At 53.6% G+C, this 15,802-nt stretch overlaps 3 protein-coding genes across 5 annotated transcripts in view; 2 read left to right on the top strand and 1 right to left on the bottom strand.

Annotated features, from left to right (window-relative positions):
• Nucleotides 1–3,859, top strand: part of MAJIN (membrane anchored junction protein) — a 54,225-nt gene extending 50,366 nt beyond the window's left edge. For both annotated transcript variants that reach the window (XM_027959749.2, XM_060404086.1), the window contains 3 exons: nt 1,986–2,058; nt 2,861–2,978; nt 3,531–3,859. In XM_027959749.2, the coding sequence (XP_027815550.1) occupies nt 1,986–2,058; nt 2,861–2,978; nt 3,531–3,576 (237 nt within the window). In that variant the 3' untranslated portion in view covers nt 3,577–3,859. The remainder of the gene's footprint in view (nt 1–1,985; nt 2,059–2,860; nt 2,979–3,530) is intronic.
• A 1,813-nt stretch (nt 3,860–5,672) lies between these two features.
• Nucleotides 5,673–7,039, top strand: GPHA2 (glycoprotein hormone subunit alpha 2). Its single transcript, XM_027959470.3, has 4 exons — nt 5,673–5,764; nt 6,167–6,269; nt 6,430–6,614; nt 6,726–7,039. The coding sequence occupies exons 2-4, from the start codon at nt 6,167–6,169 to the stop codon at nt 6,825–6,827; spliced, it is 390 nt and encodes a 129-aa protein (XP_027815271.1). The 5' UTR covers nt 5,673–5,764; the 3' UTR covers nt 6,828–7,039.
• Nucleotides 7,037–15,802, bottom strand: PPP2R5B (protein phosphatase 2 regulatory subunit B'beta). 2 transcript variants are annotated; one of them, XM_027959468.2, is made up of 14 exons: nt 15,462–15,802; nt 14,528–15,000; nt 13,548–13,744; nt 12,873–12,974; nt 12,621–12,713; nt 12,364–12,494; nt 11,162–11,221; nt 10,950–11,058; nt 10,369–10,422; nt 10,011–10,061; nt 9,768–9,887; nt 8,811–8,938; nt 8,443–8,544; nt 7,037–7,819 (listed from the first exon to the last, which is right to left on the bottom strand). In XM_027959468.2, exons 2-14 carry the CDS (start codon nt 14,724–14,726, stop codon nt 7,675–7,677), a joined length of 1,491 nt encoding a protein of 496 aa, XP_027815269.1. In that variant the 5' UTR covers nt 14,727–15,000; nt 15,462–15,802; the 3' UTR covers nt 7,037–7,674. The 2 variants fall into 2 exon arrangements, with proteins under 2 accessions (XP_027815269.1, XP_027815270.1); XM_027959469.3 differs by having other exon boundaries at nt 13,641–13,744.

Here is a 15,802-nt window from a genome sequence, read left to right as displayed (position 1 = left end):
GGAATATGTTTATTGATTTTGACTCAGAGCCCAAATGATCTCCACTGTAGACCCTGTTCCCAGAGAGCAGACGTCTCCTAAATTAATGTGATCACAGTGACTCTTAGTGCAAGTCATTAAGAGCCAGAAGAATCGAACATGCTCCTTTGGTCCAGTGCTTGATGTCTTCGCTCCCCTTTGAGGGGAGTTAAGGTGTAGAAACACAGTCAGTATGGATTGTGCACATCTGTACACATAGGGAGCCTGTGCAGGGAAAGCTTAGAAGAATACAACACATACCTGAATAAGGTCTCTGTTTCATCAGAGGTGTTTAGGGAGAATGGATAAGAAGGGCAGACTCATTCCTTTTGTTACTTCAGCTCCCAGATCTAGAGATCCAGACTTTAAAAGGATAAAAAAATGGAAGAGAGCAGATGAATGGTCCAGAAGGGAAATAGACTGCCGTGCACGTAGCTTTCTTTTCCGCCTCTGCTACTTGACCTGCACTTTGAAGCAGAGGTGACCCTGAACGTACAGGGGACAGCTTTGCATCAGGTTTTCAGGGTATTATGTGTGTCTGGATGTCCTGGATGGTACCCTCAGTTTTATTTCAGGCTATAATGTTTTTCCTCTCTTACAACATTTGCCTGAGGAAACCTCTGTCAAGATTTCAGAAGAGCACAAAGGCTCTCTTACCGTGGAAATTTCCACTGGTTCAGAGATAGGCTGTACCTCTGCCCCAGGGACTTTGCACTTCTGGTCCCCACTTCCAACCTTAGTCGATGCTTTCCTTAGGGCCAATGCAGCAGGATTTAAATGGCAAACCGTAGTTTCCTTAAGTTCGTGAGAATCATTCCCTCAAGCTAGAAATCATATCTAGGGCCTCTAAATTCCCCTCCACCCTATATAGAAGTGAGAGGTAGTTTCCTTCTGCCCAAGAGTTCTTTTCACTTTTATAGGAGTATGATTTAGGTGGCTGCCCATGTGGTTTGGAATTTAAGGGTTTGTGGAAAAGGTTACCAGCAATATCAGCTCATGCTTAGCATGGAGGACCTGTCCTCCCTTTCCTGGCATTGCTGTGCCTCTGCCCCCTTGATTCACCCTGACAGTCGGCAGCCGCTTGCTACAGAATTCTTCACCGGCAAAATGGCTCAAGAACTCCCCAGCACTGCTGGGTGGTCAAGCCTCAGGTTTTGCCTCAATGAGGGAAGTGACCAGTTGGCAGTGATTCCCAAAAAGAAATATATAAACCGTGTTTCTGACCATCAAGGTGTCTCAGAGAATATTGTAGGCTTGGAACCAGGCTATAGAGGGTCCACTTCAAAGCACGAAGGAAGGTCTACAGGGCAGTAGCACAGAGAGAAACAGTAGGATTGTGTTGTGGGGCGCTGGCTGCTTGCGCCAGTCACGCTTCTGCTGGCCCTAGCCACACTGATCATACTTACATGTTAATGGCAGTGAGCCCTTGTACATCGTGTCCTCGTCTGGAATGCCCTGCTCTCTGTGACTCCTTGATGCTGTCCATCGAGGCCTCACTTAAATATCACTACTCCTGTGAAGTCTTCCTTGTCTAACCACCACCCACTCTCTTCACAACCTCCTCAGCACTCTATATAGACTGCTAGGGTAGTCTTATCACACTGACTTAGAGTACTTAGTTTATATGTCAGTTTTACCATATAGATTATACTTTTCTCCAAGGTAAAATAAAGGTCCTCCTGATTTCTGAAACCTTGAAATTCTGTCCTTGGCAATAGCTGGCACTCAGAAACATGGAATGATAAGGTACACGCAGCTTGGTTTGTTCTTGTCTGTTAAACATTATGATTTTAGGAGGACAGTGTTTGGGAAGCTGATATGGGAAAAGGACAGAAAAATAGAACCTGTCTGGGCAGTCAGAAGCCAGACCCCAGCACAGATGTGAAATCTCTTCACCAGCAAATAGCATTCAGACCCCCACGCTGGAAAAGAGTAAAGTTGAAGACTTTTCTTGGTCTTTTCATCAGAATAGAGAAAGAAAAACCCAGCAAGAATGCCAGAAGACCCCAGCGTTTGATGTCACCGATGTCCAGGACCAGGGTAGGTTCTGGGAAATTCATATTTGTTCTCCTCTAATAAGCATTCTGTCCTCTTTAGTCCCCTGATGAGCAAAGCAGCACAGAGCTCTGAGTCTGGGCACACTCAGTGGGCGATGTGCCTTGCTGCCGTGGAGGCGCTTGTTAGCCATTCAGTCTGGGGGCATGCTCTGGGGTAATAGGAGCCCCTGCAGTTCCCAAATGGAGTGAAAGAGGCAATGCATGTTCTTCTTGTGCTTCTGATAGCAAAATTGGTGCTCCCACAGTTTCAGAACATTCCATGTAAGTTTTACAGAAAAGTTGGGAGGGATATGCTTTGCTTTTCTATCCCAGAGAACAATCTCTGGGAAGCTGTCTCTCCTCCTCTTCTCTTTGGGGCATTAGTGTTAATATCGAAGGTGCAGATGGTGCTCGGCAGGGGCTGGGAATGCATGTGAAGGTGTCGCCCTTTTGGCTTGCTGATCTTTCACTCAGCGTGAGAATTCAGTATGGATGCAGTTATCACAGATGCAGGCACATGAGCAAAGTGAGCTCTCCAACAAGTTGTCAGTCCATGTGTAGACACACCAGCCATGGTAGGTGTCTAGGATTTGAGCAGTGTAAGAAATCTCGACCTGACTTTGAAAATACTCCAAGGTCAGAATAGCCTCTTACTGAACTGGGATGAAATTGAGAAGATCAGAGCAAACAGTGCACCTGGCTTCACTTATCCTGGTTTGAGGCTGCCTTTGGCTCATGCTCAGTGTCCTGCCTTTTTCCACTCACATGCAAGTAGCCCTTTCCCTGCCTGAGTGTTTCCCTTGCAGACTCTAAGTGGGAGGACAGCCTGGTAGGGAAGAGTATCCCACCAACGCAGCAAAACAATCCACCTCCAGCTGAGGGACCCGCGGAGCTGGGAACCAGTGGCTTCTTTGGGTTTCTGACGTAAGACGGACTTCTCTCCTACCATTAAACTAAGCCCCATTGAATCTCTCAGGGAAAGTAGACTAGAAAAGAAAGCAGATTACCCTTATAAATCTCTATTTAGTGCAGAACAAATGATGGAAATGAGATAGGGCTTTAGGGTCCTAACTAACCTACCCCACCCTGATGAGCCCAGCATTGAATCTGATATCCCAAATGTTACTTGGACAACAACCATTCTTATTGTGTTTGGGTTATTCAGTTGATTTCATTACTAAAATAGTTCCATTCTTCTCTCTGAACCTAGGCTCTGTCTTCAGAGTCCTTTTTGCAGAGTACAAAACAAATCCCTTCATCTGTCTAGAGCTCAGCCATCCCATTGCTATTGTTCTTTGCTTATACTTCCAGAGTATAATTTAACTTGGGTACCTTTTCAAATGCTGTTTCAGACTTGAATTTCCAATCAGTGGTCTCAGAGCCAAAATGCCCGAGCTAGTGATAGAGCCCTAATGGGACCTGGGAGACGGGAACTGGACCTCTGGAGTCTCAACCTGCTCCGCTCTCCTTCTGCAGCTCTCTCTTCCCGTTTAGGTATTTCTTCAGAAAGAGCAGCCAGTGAGCCTCCTAAGTGCAGCAGTGAGAGGGGCAGTGACCCTTCCCACTCCACTCTCTGCTTATGACGTTCCTGTCATGGAGAACGAAAGCCCCAGACTCCCTGAGTCCTCTTGTGGGTTTGTCCTTTCATTTGCCTCTTTACAAAGGAGTGTCCTCACCCAATTTAAATCACTAAGAATGTAAGTTTCTAAAATGCTCTAGTCTGAGAATTTTACTGCCCAGTGGGCCAGTTGGGTCTTTCATCTCTGGCACTTTGATTTCTAATGACAATAAATTATTTCTGAAGACTTAATGACTGAATTTTAGTGGGGGTAGAGAGAGAGCAAACTCTTTTCTCAAGATATAGGGATCCAGTTGTTGACAGAACACTTTGGGTAGGTGGAGTCTGTACTTGACCTCAACTCTTCAACTCTCCTGGCCGGGTTAGAGAATGGGGTCTCGCAAGACTCCATGTCCTGAGCCCTGCTGCCCCTCAAGAAATCATGTCTTGTCAGTTCACCCCATTTGGCCCCAAAATACAGTCTCTTCGTAGATAAATTCTTCTCATCTAGCTACTCCTTTGGCTTTTGACAGTAATGCAGACCAGTTTACTGGATTAACTTGAAGTCAGTGTAGGTTAGAGGCATTTTTTAGCTGTAGAGATGACCAGTATTAGAATAGGCCACTTTGTAAGGTAATGAGCGCTTGTTACTCCTACTCTTTGAACAGAGCTGATTATCTGTCATGCTGGAAGTGTCTCATGGTAAATGGAAAAATTAGGGCTGGACTGCTAAAAGGGTCTCTTGGAGACCCCTTGTTCTGATACCTTTCCTTTAGGTGAGGAGGACAGATAAGGTGGGCCACTGAAGGGCCTGGGACCTGAGGGGAGAAGGACTGAAGGGGAAGTCACTCTGCGTGAGGACTGGAGGACTAGGGACAAGTTGTGTTTACAGCCTTTGCCCTCCTGTCCCAAACACAGCCTGCTTTACAAATCTGTCCAGAGGCTCAGCTCCAGAGTCTGGAGATCTGAGTAGTGCCATTCTGACTTCCAGGCTTACAATGAACCCTTGGCAAAGTCACTTTCCTTTCTGGTTCTTATTTTCTCATCTGGAAAATCAAAGGGTAGGATTTGATGAGCTCTCAAGTGCCTTCCAGCTCTGGCTGTCTGTGTGGTTGGCTCTGCTTCTCTGAGCAGGTCAGTGAGACTATAGCCCTGGGGTGTGCAGGGCCAGAGTTAGCACTGGCTTCCTTCTGATTTCTCCCCTGCCCCAGCCCCTGTGGCTCTCGCTGATGAGGGGTCTTTTTCTAACTTGCCACATTCTCGCCCCAGGTATAATTTAGCACCATGCATGAACAGCAGATTTGGGTTCCAGATCAGCCCTGCCATGAACTAGCTGTGTGACCTTCAGTAAATTTCCTTCTTTGAACCTTAGTTGCCTCCACCTGCAACACCAGAGCCAGGGCTGGACTAAATGATTGGATCTGCTGGGGTTGATGGCTTCAGGCTCTTCCAAGTGTCGGGTCCCTGTTACTCCAGGAACTAGGGGGAACCCCACCCTGTAGATGACCCCCAGAATGAGAAATCATCCGCTTGACAGTGAAAGTGAAGCTCTGAAACGAACTTAGAACCCCCTGCCCCACTCTCCTCTGGCTCTGCCATGAAGCACCTCTCAGGGTATCCCCACTGATATCATCAGTGAGATGCTATCACCTCCCTTGGCCGTAAGAATCTCCTCTCCACCCTTACCTTTGCAGTGGGTAAAAGAGATAGGCAGGGCTGGGTTTAATCACTTTAAGGTTGGGCTGGCAAAGCCCTAAACAGAAGTGTCCTGCCTGAGGTCACACAGCAAAGAAGAGAATCCAGGTGGCCACAACTCAGCCCAGTCCAGAGCCCTCTCTCTGCAAGCGTACACACACTGCCCCCTCTGCCAGGTCCTGGCCTCTCTACACCTCACTTCCCCAGCACTGGGCCACAGGCAGCCCTAGGAGAGCTGGAAAGCAGAAACCACTCTCTGAGGACCACACCTCAGAGAAGAGCAGGATCTCCCAGGTGGTTTTGCTGTGAGGCTTCGGGCAGAAGAGAGGCAGGCCTGAAAGCTGATCTCCAAGAAGGCGTGGCTCCAGGATGATGGCGAATAAATACTCAGAGAGCCAGCACCGTCTGGAGACCAGCAGGAGGCAAGAGGAGCCATTCACCAATCCATTCAGAAGCGGTGAGCTCACTAAGGCAGCAAGAGCCCCGGGAGGGCCTGGGGGCTATAGCTAAGGGTCCTGCAGGCCCAGATGGGGCAGGTGGAGGGAGGCAGAGGTTTGTGCTCCAGATGGTAGAGGAGATTCCTGGGGAGAATCACTGCAGTGGGCTGACACGCGAGTCACTCTGGGACAGCTGCTCACACTCACACCCATCCAGAGAGGATGAGTACACACATACATGCATATACACATACACCCAAAGGCACACACGAGGAAAAGACAGCCCCTAAGGCATGCCTCACCGCAGTCAGACAGACCAGCCTAGCCCCGGCTCATTCACCCAGAGGCTGCAGCATGTAAAAAGCTCCTCCCCCACACCTGCACACCCACATAGAAACATCTATCCACCCTCTGTGTTTCAGATGCCCATGGCGTCCCCCCAAACCCTGCTCCTCTGCCTGCTGCTCCTGGCGGTCACTGAAGGCCAGAGTCGACAGGCCGCCATCCCAGGCTGCTACTTGCACCGTAAGTGACTCTGGGAGCAGAGAGCTGGGTGGAAGCAAAGAGCGGACGGATTGGACCAAGCCGGGGCAAGCAGCACCCTTGAGGGACCCAGTGAGGCTCAGGTGGCAGGTGCTGGGCAAGCCTTCGCCAAGGCACCATTTACCACTCCCCTGTCTCCTAGCCTTCAACGTGACGGTGCGAAGTGACCGCCAAGGCACCTGCCAGGGCTCCCATGTGGCACAGGCCTGTGTGGGCCACTGCGAGTCCAGCGCCTTCCCTTCCCGGTACTCCGTGCTGGTGGCCAGTGGTTATCGACATAACATCACCTCCGTGTCTCAGTGCTGTACCATCAGCGGCCTGAGGAAGGTGAGGGGGCTGAGCTCGGCAGTGGCTCGTTGGGGTTGCGGAGACAGAGAAGGCAGGGACCTAAGATGGCCTAAGAAAGGAGCTTGGAGCAGACGCCCACCTCTCCCACAGGTGAAGGTGCAGCTGCGCTGTGGGGGGAGCCGGAAGGAGGAGCTGGAGGTCTTCACGGCCAGGGCCTGCCAGTGTGACATGTGCCGCCTCTCTCGCTACTAGCCCTTCCTCCCCGTTTCCCCGCCCCCTGGTCACAGGGTTTAGCGTCGGAGTGTAGCCCACGTATCCTGAACCTCAGTAAAGATGACAGGTCCAACCCTCTGAAAAGAGGGGGGTTTCTGCCTCTTCCCCACCTCTGCCTAGCTTCCGAGCCAGTCCTTCATCAGTTCACCTCCCCCGTGTCCCTACCCCTAAATAAAGCAAGCAGATCGTGAGTTTCTCTCTTTATTAAATCTACCCCCAGCCATGGAAAGGGGAACAGACCACAGTTACTGTGACCACCCCCCTTGTCCCAGGACACAGGGAATCTTCTGCCTGTGCCCTTACCCCTCCCCCTGCCCAATAAATAAAAAGGGGACAAGGATGTACAGGGCCAGGGAGGAGAGGGGAGGAGAGTGCCCCGGGCCCAGGATAATGTCTGTGTTGCAGGGGAGCTGGGGGAGAATAAATAGACCATGGATCCCATGGTGGGGTGAGGAAGGACCTCGCGCTGGCACAAGGTGGGGCAGGCGAGGGGCTGCGTCCCCTTGCCCTAGGCTGGGAGCGGGGGGTGGGAACCTGCCTGCAGTCTGGAGCCCAGCTTTGTGGGGCAGGGCAGTCCCCGATGGCCGCTTCCTGATCAAGCGCACCCTGGTCCAGTCCTGCCAGGAGAGCCTGAGAATTCTGTTGCCAGGACCACCATCTCTCCTCTCCCCCCAGAGGAAACTGCCCACGCTGGGCCAGGCAGGGAGCCCTCCAAGCCCCCACTGGCAAGGCCAGGAGCAGGTGTGTACCTCTCTAGGCCCCTGGGCAGGAGGGAGGGTGGAGGGACTGATAGCTCTGGGTTTAGCTCCTCCCCTTCTGGGGATCTTTAGCTCTGACCTCCACCGGTGACCTGGGGTGTAAGCCGCTGGAGCGGGGCCTCTTTGGCCCCCTGGGTCCCCTGTAACCGGCGTAGCCGTAGCTCCTCCAGGCCTTGCCACAGCTCCTGACGTTCCCGGGCCTTCTGCTGCTCCCTGGGGAGAGAGGGAGAGGCAGTTCCCTTCCTGGAGCTCCAGCTGCAATCTAACTCCCTCACCACCACCCCACCTGCAAAGAGACTCAGTGGGAATCTTCCACTTGGGGAGAAAACACCGAGGAGAGACGGGTCCCAGCCCATGGTCATGGAGTAGATGGATCAGCCTGGCCCTGAGAGGCCCCGCCTGAAGGGCTGTTATGTTGTTTAGTTGCTAAGTCATGTCCAACTCTTTTGTGACCCCATGGACTATAGCGCACCAGGCTTCCCTATGCATGGGATTTTCCAGGCAAGAATACTGGAATGGGTAGCTGTTTCCTCCTCCAGGGGATCTGTCTGACCCAGGGATCAAACCTGCATCTCCTGCATTGGCAGGCAGATTCTTTACCACTGAGCCACCAGTAACCTCCATACTAGGAGGAAGTACTTGGGAGGATAATTGGAGGATGCAGTGGAAAGCTGGGCACAGATGGCCCAGCATGTGACAAAACCATAGGGAGAGACTTTAAACATCTGACCAGATGGGATATGGGTTATCCTTTTAGGTTCCCTCCAACCCTTAGGAGCTGGTCCTTTTCCTGCGTTTCTCCCCTCTCCCTCCACGCCCAGCCTCTCAGTACTCACTGCTGCTTTTCCAGCTTGTAGGAGGCTGTGAGCTCATCAAACAGCTTCCCATTCATCTCCATGAAGGTCTTGAGCACATTGTAGATCAGAGACACAATGGTTCTTGGCAGGGACAAGGACGAGGTGAGAGATGAGAGCAATTTCAGTTGGGTCCCACCTCCCACTCCAGCATTCTGCCTATCTCTGTGTCCCAAACACAGCTTGCAGCCCTGACCACCACAAGCACTACCCTTCTCCTTCCCCTTTCACCACCCCTCTACCACCTTCAGATGCCTTCCCTGATCCTCTCCAGCCAGGAGTAACCCCAGTTCTGGACTGGCTGGCCCTGCCCTAGCCTCTGTGGATCAGGTCAAAGCCTGGCCACTCACTGATTCCAGTGCTCCTTGGAGACTTGGTAGAGGGTCCCAAACACAGCAGGCAGCACAGTGTGGCAATTGTCCTCAATGAGGCTCAGGATATACTCATTGTTCCAGAAATACAGAGCCCGCTCTGCAACCTGGGGCAGCAAGATGGCAGAGTAAGCGCCTCAGTGGCTTCCCTGCAGGTGCCTGTCCTGGAATCAGACCCAGCCCCAGACCCAGGGCACGCTGTCCTCCTTATACCCCATCTTCAGGGTTCATCTGACCAACATGGTGAGGTGCAAAGAACACTGGATTTGGAGTCAAGTGAATCCTGGCTCCACTACACACTGGCCACATGGCTTTGGGAAAGGCAATTTACCCCTCAGCCTCAGTTTTCAAATCTGTAAATTGGGGCTAATAATAGCTACCTCCATATGGCTGTTATAAGAATTATATGAGGTATTTAGTAAACTGAAGTGCCAGAGTCACTGTGAGGAAAAATTGACAACCACCAGGTTACGGCTTATAAAAACGAAAGTCTGCACACACATGTAGGAGAACACTGGTTACATCCAGCCTGGATGGAGTGGGGAAGCCTTGCTGGTCTCTGTGAGGCCAATGAAATTTAAGGCCACTAAGAAAGGGGGAAAGTGAAGACAACCATCCATCCCATTCATGGACACTTGGTAAACATCCATTTCAGGTTACCAGATGTGCTTATGCTACCGTCTCTTCAGTTCTCCTCTCCACCCAGGCGGCCCATTCTACAGATAAGGAAGCTTAATCCAACTCAGAGTGGTGAAGTGATTTGCTCAAATCTCCTCAGCCACTGGGAGGTCTCCTGACCCTGAGTCCAGCATCTCCACATTATCAGACCCAGGAAGGTCCAGAGGAGAAACTGAGGGCAGAGGAAGCTGTGTGAGGTCAACCTGCCAACCTTCCAGTCCATACCCTGGCTCTCACCCCACCTGTCCCCACCTGTACCTGGAAGTGGGGGCTGGACACACAGCGGGCCACCTGCTTGAAGAGGGGCTCCTGGATCTTCACGAACTGCGAGGGCTCGATAACATCCAGAATCTCCTCCATCTCCCCCAGAAACATCACCTGGGGTGGGGGCAGGGACACAGGGGCGACGGTTCCCATCTCCCCCGACATACACCCAACTGCCTTTGGGAAGCCAAGCCTTCCCAGCCTCCCTGCAGTGGACACCAGAGCCCTCCTTCATACCTCTTTCTGGGTACAGGTTTTTGGCCAGTATTTGAGCAGCCCCCGGATCACCTGTGGGAGTTGAGGCAGAAAGGAGTCAGGCCTGCCAGGACACCAGGTTGCCTCCCCCACCAGAGGTACTTGAGGGCTTCCCTGGTGGCTCAGTGGTAAAGAATCCACCTGCAATGCAGGAGACGCACAAGACGTGGGTTCAATCCCTGGGTTGGGAAGATCCCTTGGAGGAGGGCACGACAACCCACTCCAGTATTCTTGCCTGGAGAATCCCAAGCACAGAGAAGCCTGGCGGGCTACAGTCTATAGGGCCACAAAGAGTCGGACAAGACTGAAGCAATTTAACACACACACCAGAGGTACTCACATGCTCTGTCAGGGTTGCATCTTTCTCCAGGAACTGCACCACACAGTATGCCAGCTGTAAGGGAGCGGGGGTAGGGTGGTGGAGGGATAGGCAGAGAGAAGGAGGACAGGGGTCAGGAGAGGACACCAGATATTTGCTCATTTACTCTTCACTCATTCACCAAGCATTTACGGACCACCTAGGAGATACCAGGCACCGTGTTTGATGTGTAGGGACACAATAATGACCCTACAGGAGAAATATTCAGCAAACCAATCCTTATAAATTTTATAAAAGGTTCCATAACCACAATCTGTATCGTGATCTACGGGAATATAGAAAGAGGAGCCTGCCCAGAGCAAGTTAAGAGGGAGGGGGCTGGGAAGCCTTCAGAGAGCTGATGTCTAAGACCGGCCTGAAAGGATCGTGGGGATTCTCTAAGGTAGACGGAAGAGAATTAGTCAAGAAAAAGGTGAGAGAGGATCCCATGAGTTCATGTTTTCAAGTGCCTGGAGTCAGAGTGTCAGGCTAACCCTGCCAGTCGGTGGCTGCCCTGACCCTCAGGCCCTCTCCACTGTGGCCGGGCCAGGCCTGGGCCTCACCTGGGCATGGAAGACAGACAGCGACTTGACAGAGTGCAGGGGGATCAGGACTCGAACCAGGAACTGCTTGTGCTCTGTCTTCAGGGGCAAGGCAAAGCCATTGATGATGCTGAGGAGGGGACACAAGAGATGCAGAGGGCTGGGGTGACTGGGCCTCCGTCCCTCCTCCCAGAGTCCTCCAGATGCTCCAGCTGAGGCCCAGAGAGAGTCACCTTCCTAAGATCTCCAGCAGCTCAGCAATGCCGTTGAAATGCTCGAATTCATAGATGAACCTTTGAGAGGAAGAGAAGGATGCACAAGAGTTCAAGGCAATTGGAGCAGGCCCAACCCTCCTCTCAACCACCTTGCCTACCCACCCCAGCCCTGCACATTAACCCAGAGGCTGTGCTCTCTTCCCCAAACACCAAACCAGGCCCACTGAGATCCACACCCACTTCTGTATCACCCTCTCAGCCCAGCCACCACTGCTACTCTGGGTCCCTGCTCAAACCTCTCTTCTGTGAAGCATTGTCTGCCAGACCTTAACTCTCATTACCTGGTCCCATCCAGTCTACAGGCACTCAGCCTGAATCCTTCACTCTTCATGCCAATCAACCGAAAGAATGACAGAGTGTCTATTCTGGGCTACGTATTTCTCAAAACTATCCCAAGAGGTAGAGCTTATTAGATCCATTACACAAATGAAGAAATCAGGGCTCAGCAGCTCAGTCAAACTTGCCCTAAAATTAATAAGCAAGGGATCTAATACCCTGAGCTCCTGGAGGACAGGGATCATTCCTCACCTATTTCGTAGCTAATAACAATAAGAGCTAAGGTTTCAGAGTTCTAGCCTTCGTCCAGGAGCTATAGGGAGCGAAGGCATTGCCTCATTTCATCTTGACAACTCTGTGTTAGTATAGTTATCATTCCCATTCTAGAGACGAGGAAGCTAGGAAAAAGCTTAAATATTTTGCCCAAATTCACCCAAATAGTTGAACCAAACTCAAACACAGGCCATCGAGCTCGAGAGCCAGTCTCAACTAAAAGGCCATATGGGCCTCTGATGCCAAGTAGGCATTGGTGCTCAATACATATTTACAGAAAGAATCCCTTTTTTGGGGTCCTATGGCCTGGTACAACAAAGATCAAAAGATTTAGATCCTAGACCCCCTGAACTGACCTAGTCCCTGAAAACCATTTCATCTCTCAGCCTGTATTTTCTCATCTGTAAATCAGAAATAAATACCTTTCTCTGTTGATCTCACAGGATTTGTATAAGCAGTACTACTGGTAGCAGTACATGCTGCCAAGAAAAAACTCAATAAACCATAGTTCTACAGGGTCCCCTAGCCCAGAAGCCTTTGCCTCTGTCTTCTTCCTACAGCTCTCCCCACTCCCTCCAGAGGTTTCAGCAGGGCAGGCAGCAGGCACCCACCGGAGGAAGATATGGCTGCACTGTTTGCGGATGTAGGCCCGGAGCCCCAGGAACTTGCCGTAGACCCGGTGCAAGATGGTCTTGAGGTACTCACGCTCCCGGGGGTCCTCACTATCAAACAGCTCCAGGAGCTGTGGGAGCCGGGATCAGGGGTTAGGAAAGAGACCAAGCCAGGCTACTCCCATCCTATCCCCATGCCCCCACAGAGAGCCTGCCCCTGCCCCATGATACCACCCAGCCTGGGTTCCCCACTTCACCATCAAGACAAACTTTTGATCCACATATCTCTTGGCCACAGAGGGCTGGAAGTCTGGGCTCTCCAAGAAACGCAGGAAAAACTCATATACCAGCTGGAGGAGGGGACAGACGACACGGTGAGTTCAGGAACTGCCTCCCCCTTCATCCTGCCCTGTGGCCCTCAGCCAACAGTCCAGGATCTCAGGAGACCCTCTACCCCCTCCTCGGGTCTCTTCTGAAACTCATATCCCTGTCTTCCCCAGCCCTCCTACCTGAAGATGTGGCCATGAAGGCTCAAGATTGGGCTCATCCTCTTCAGGGTCAAATTCAGGGTTCTCACTGGGCGGCAGCGTCCGAAAGATATTCACTGAGATCTGAGGGGCAGGTCAGGGTTCTTTAAGGAAGAACCCTCTGAGGCAGAAGCTAGGACATCCCTCATCCAAAGTCTAACGGGCCTCAGTACCTGCCTCAGCAAGCAGTTCCCTCCTTTGCAATCACTGCCTGAACATCTAGTTCATGGAAGACCTGGGCTTGCAGTTGGGGACTGAGGGGCAGATGAGACACATCCCCACCCTCTAGCAGGTGCAGTCCAGCAGGGAAGACGAGATGGAAAATGGTAAGGTCGATGGACCTTCTAAGCAGCGGAAGGGAGATTTCTAGTTTGAATACTGAGAGAGGCTTCATGGAAGAAGCAGCAGATGAGCCAGGCCATGGCACAAGGAAGGCACACCAGGCCTCAGGAGAGCGCAAGCAAAAGGGCAGGGTGGGACAAGTCCAGGAGGCACTGAGGGACCTACACTGGCAGGGTGCTGGGCAGGAGTGGGGCTGGGAGACGGGTCAGGTGGGAGACACGGGCCCTAAGGCCAAGCCAAAGGGCATGGGTTTATTCTCTGCCCGGGAGCTCCGCGGGCAGGCAGTAGGGTTCCCATGCGCACCAAGGTGCTCACCATGCGGATGATGTCTGGGTAGACAGGCTCAATTAGGACCCCCCGGGTGCTCCCCACGCACTCCACCAGCTCATTGAGTGCCGCCCGCTTCACCTCCTTCCCCTTCAGGTCGGCCACACAGTCCAAGAAGTCAAACATCACCCCACACTGGGCCAGCTTCCGGCTCAGCAGTTCATGCAGCTCAGAGGCTGGCACATCTGGGGAGGGAGGAGGGGTCTGAGCCTGGGCCCCAGCTGCTGCAGCTCTGGGCAGGGGTGAGCCTTCCTAATCCCTAGGGCAGGCTTCTCTGCCCCCATGCCCCATGCTTCTGGGCCATCTCCCACTCCTTGCAGAAAGTAAACCACTTCGGTCCCATCCTCCATTCTTGTGAGGTAAAGGAGCTTCATCTCTTCATCCTAACTGAGGCCCAGAGAACACGACGGCCTGATTGGAAAGCATGGTTACAGACCCTGGACACCTGGGCCTTCCACAGGTGCCCCCAACAGCCATGGCCTCCCTCTCCTAGGTAGCACTCTGTTCTAAGAGCCAGAAGTGGGGAGAAGAGCCAGGACTAGGAGTCTCTCGGGTGCCCTCTGCCTCAGCTAGTGGGGCCCTGTACCCAGAGGTGGGGGGACAACACCACAATTGCAGGGAGCCATGCTGAGCACCTGCTCCAGGACCCTGGCAGCAGCCAGGCTGCTTGTGGCTTCCTGGAACCCAGGCTGTAGGCCCCACCCTTAGCTCCGGTCTGCCCCCCAGGGTGGCACCACCTCCAGATGCCCCACCTCCAAGGATGACAGGCCAGTCAGGCCATGCGTCAGCACAGAGAGCGAGAGGGCTGGGGGGTGGGGGTCAGCTCAGGTGATGGAGTCCCTTGCTTGGAAGGGGCCATCCAGACTCCGTCGGATCACAGCTGCCAGCTGCTTCTCACTCCCCCACCCCCAAGGCTCGCTGGCCCACTCCAGGACTCAGGTCCCCTCGCGGCCAGCAGCCGGGCTCACCTTTGAGCAGGGGCAGTGGAGTGAGTTCTTGCTGGTTGCTCTGATAGCGGAACTGAGAGGAGCTGTGGGACCGCCGGGGCCGGGCCCTGCGGAGGGAACGGCGGGAGAAGCCGTCCACCTTGTCGGGTGGGGGCACAGGGGACAGCCCCGGGGAAGAGGGGCTGGTGGGGGTACTCGCTGGGGGCAGCTTCGTCTCCATGGCGGCTAGGCGGTGGGTCAAGCCTTCAGAGCCCCTGAGGTTCCCTCTGGGGCTGCAGGATGCTTTATGAGGCTGGGTTGACTAACTTGGGCCCATCCTGTGCGCTGCGGGAGGCGAGGGGGATGGGGTGGGCACAACCACAGTCCTGGGCCCCCCCCAGGACCTTTGGCAACTGCCCAGTCCTGGGGGGCAAGCACAGTAGACAGGAGGATGGCTCAGGTTTCAGGTCCTTCCTGAGGGTCCGAAGAGTCCAGCTAGGGTTCCCAGCCTGGCTCTTTTGAAAAAGAAGTCAGGGCAGAGAGGCCGGCAAGAAAGAGACAGAGAGGCTGTCAGTTCTTTCAGGACAGCCTGTGGGGCTGCCGCTGACAGCCTGTGGGGCTGCCGCTGACAGCCTGTCTTCCTGCCCTCCGACCCTGGCCCAGACCCTAAACGAGGTGCAGGTGCCTCCCTTCTCCCAGACATAAAGGCCCCAGGCTCTAAAACAACCCCCTCAAAATAGGGCCTCTCCCCCAAGCCAGACCCTATCTAGAATGGGGACCTTGGCCCTCATCCCTGGCCCCTAACAGAATGGGGACCCCGTTCCTGCTCCACTAATCAGGGTCACCAGGGACTCTTCCAGGAATGGGGGCCCTATCCCCATGCCACCCCTCTCCTACAACCCGGCGCCCTCCCCAAACTCAGTTTCTCCTTCCTCACCCCCAAATCTCATCTGCCTCCCAATGGGGGCACACTCACTTCTCTGACGCTCAGACTTAGGTCACGGGCCCTCCAGGGGCTGTCTGTGGGGAGGGGAGCAGCTGCTCAGGGCTCCTTCGCAGCGGTCCGGTTCGGGGCGCTGGCGCTGGGCGGCGGCGCTCCTGGGTTCTCTCTCCAGCTCCGGGGGGGCCGGAGCATGCCCCCAACTCAGCCCCGAGTCGGGGCGCGGGCGCCCGGCGGGCTCCGGGCTGGCCGGGGCAGCGCGCAGACCTCTCCTCAAGTCGCGGGATCCGACCCGCGCGGCACCGCGGGAGCCCCGGCTCTGTGCGCACCGGCACCCGCCGCCCAGCTTCTCACGATGACATCAAGTCACCTCCCCC

The sequence above is a fragment of the Ovis aries genome, chromosome 21 (genome assembly GCF_016772045.2).
Source record: "Ovis aries strain OAR_USU_Benz2616 breed Rambouillet chromosome 21, ARS-UI_Ramb_v3.0, whole genome shotgun sequence".
Classification (NCBI taxonomy): Eukaryota; Metazoa; Chordata; class Mammalia; order Artiodactyla; family Bovidae; genus Ovis; species Ovis aries.
Note: the sequence above shows the minus strand (reverse complement) of the source record. Positions and strands in the feature narration are given on the sequence as shown.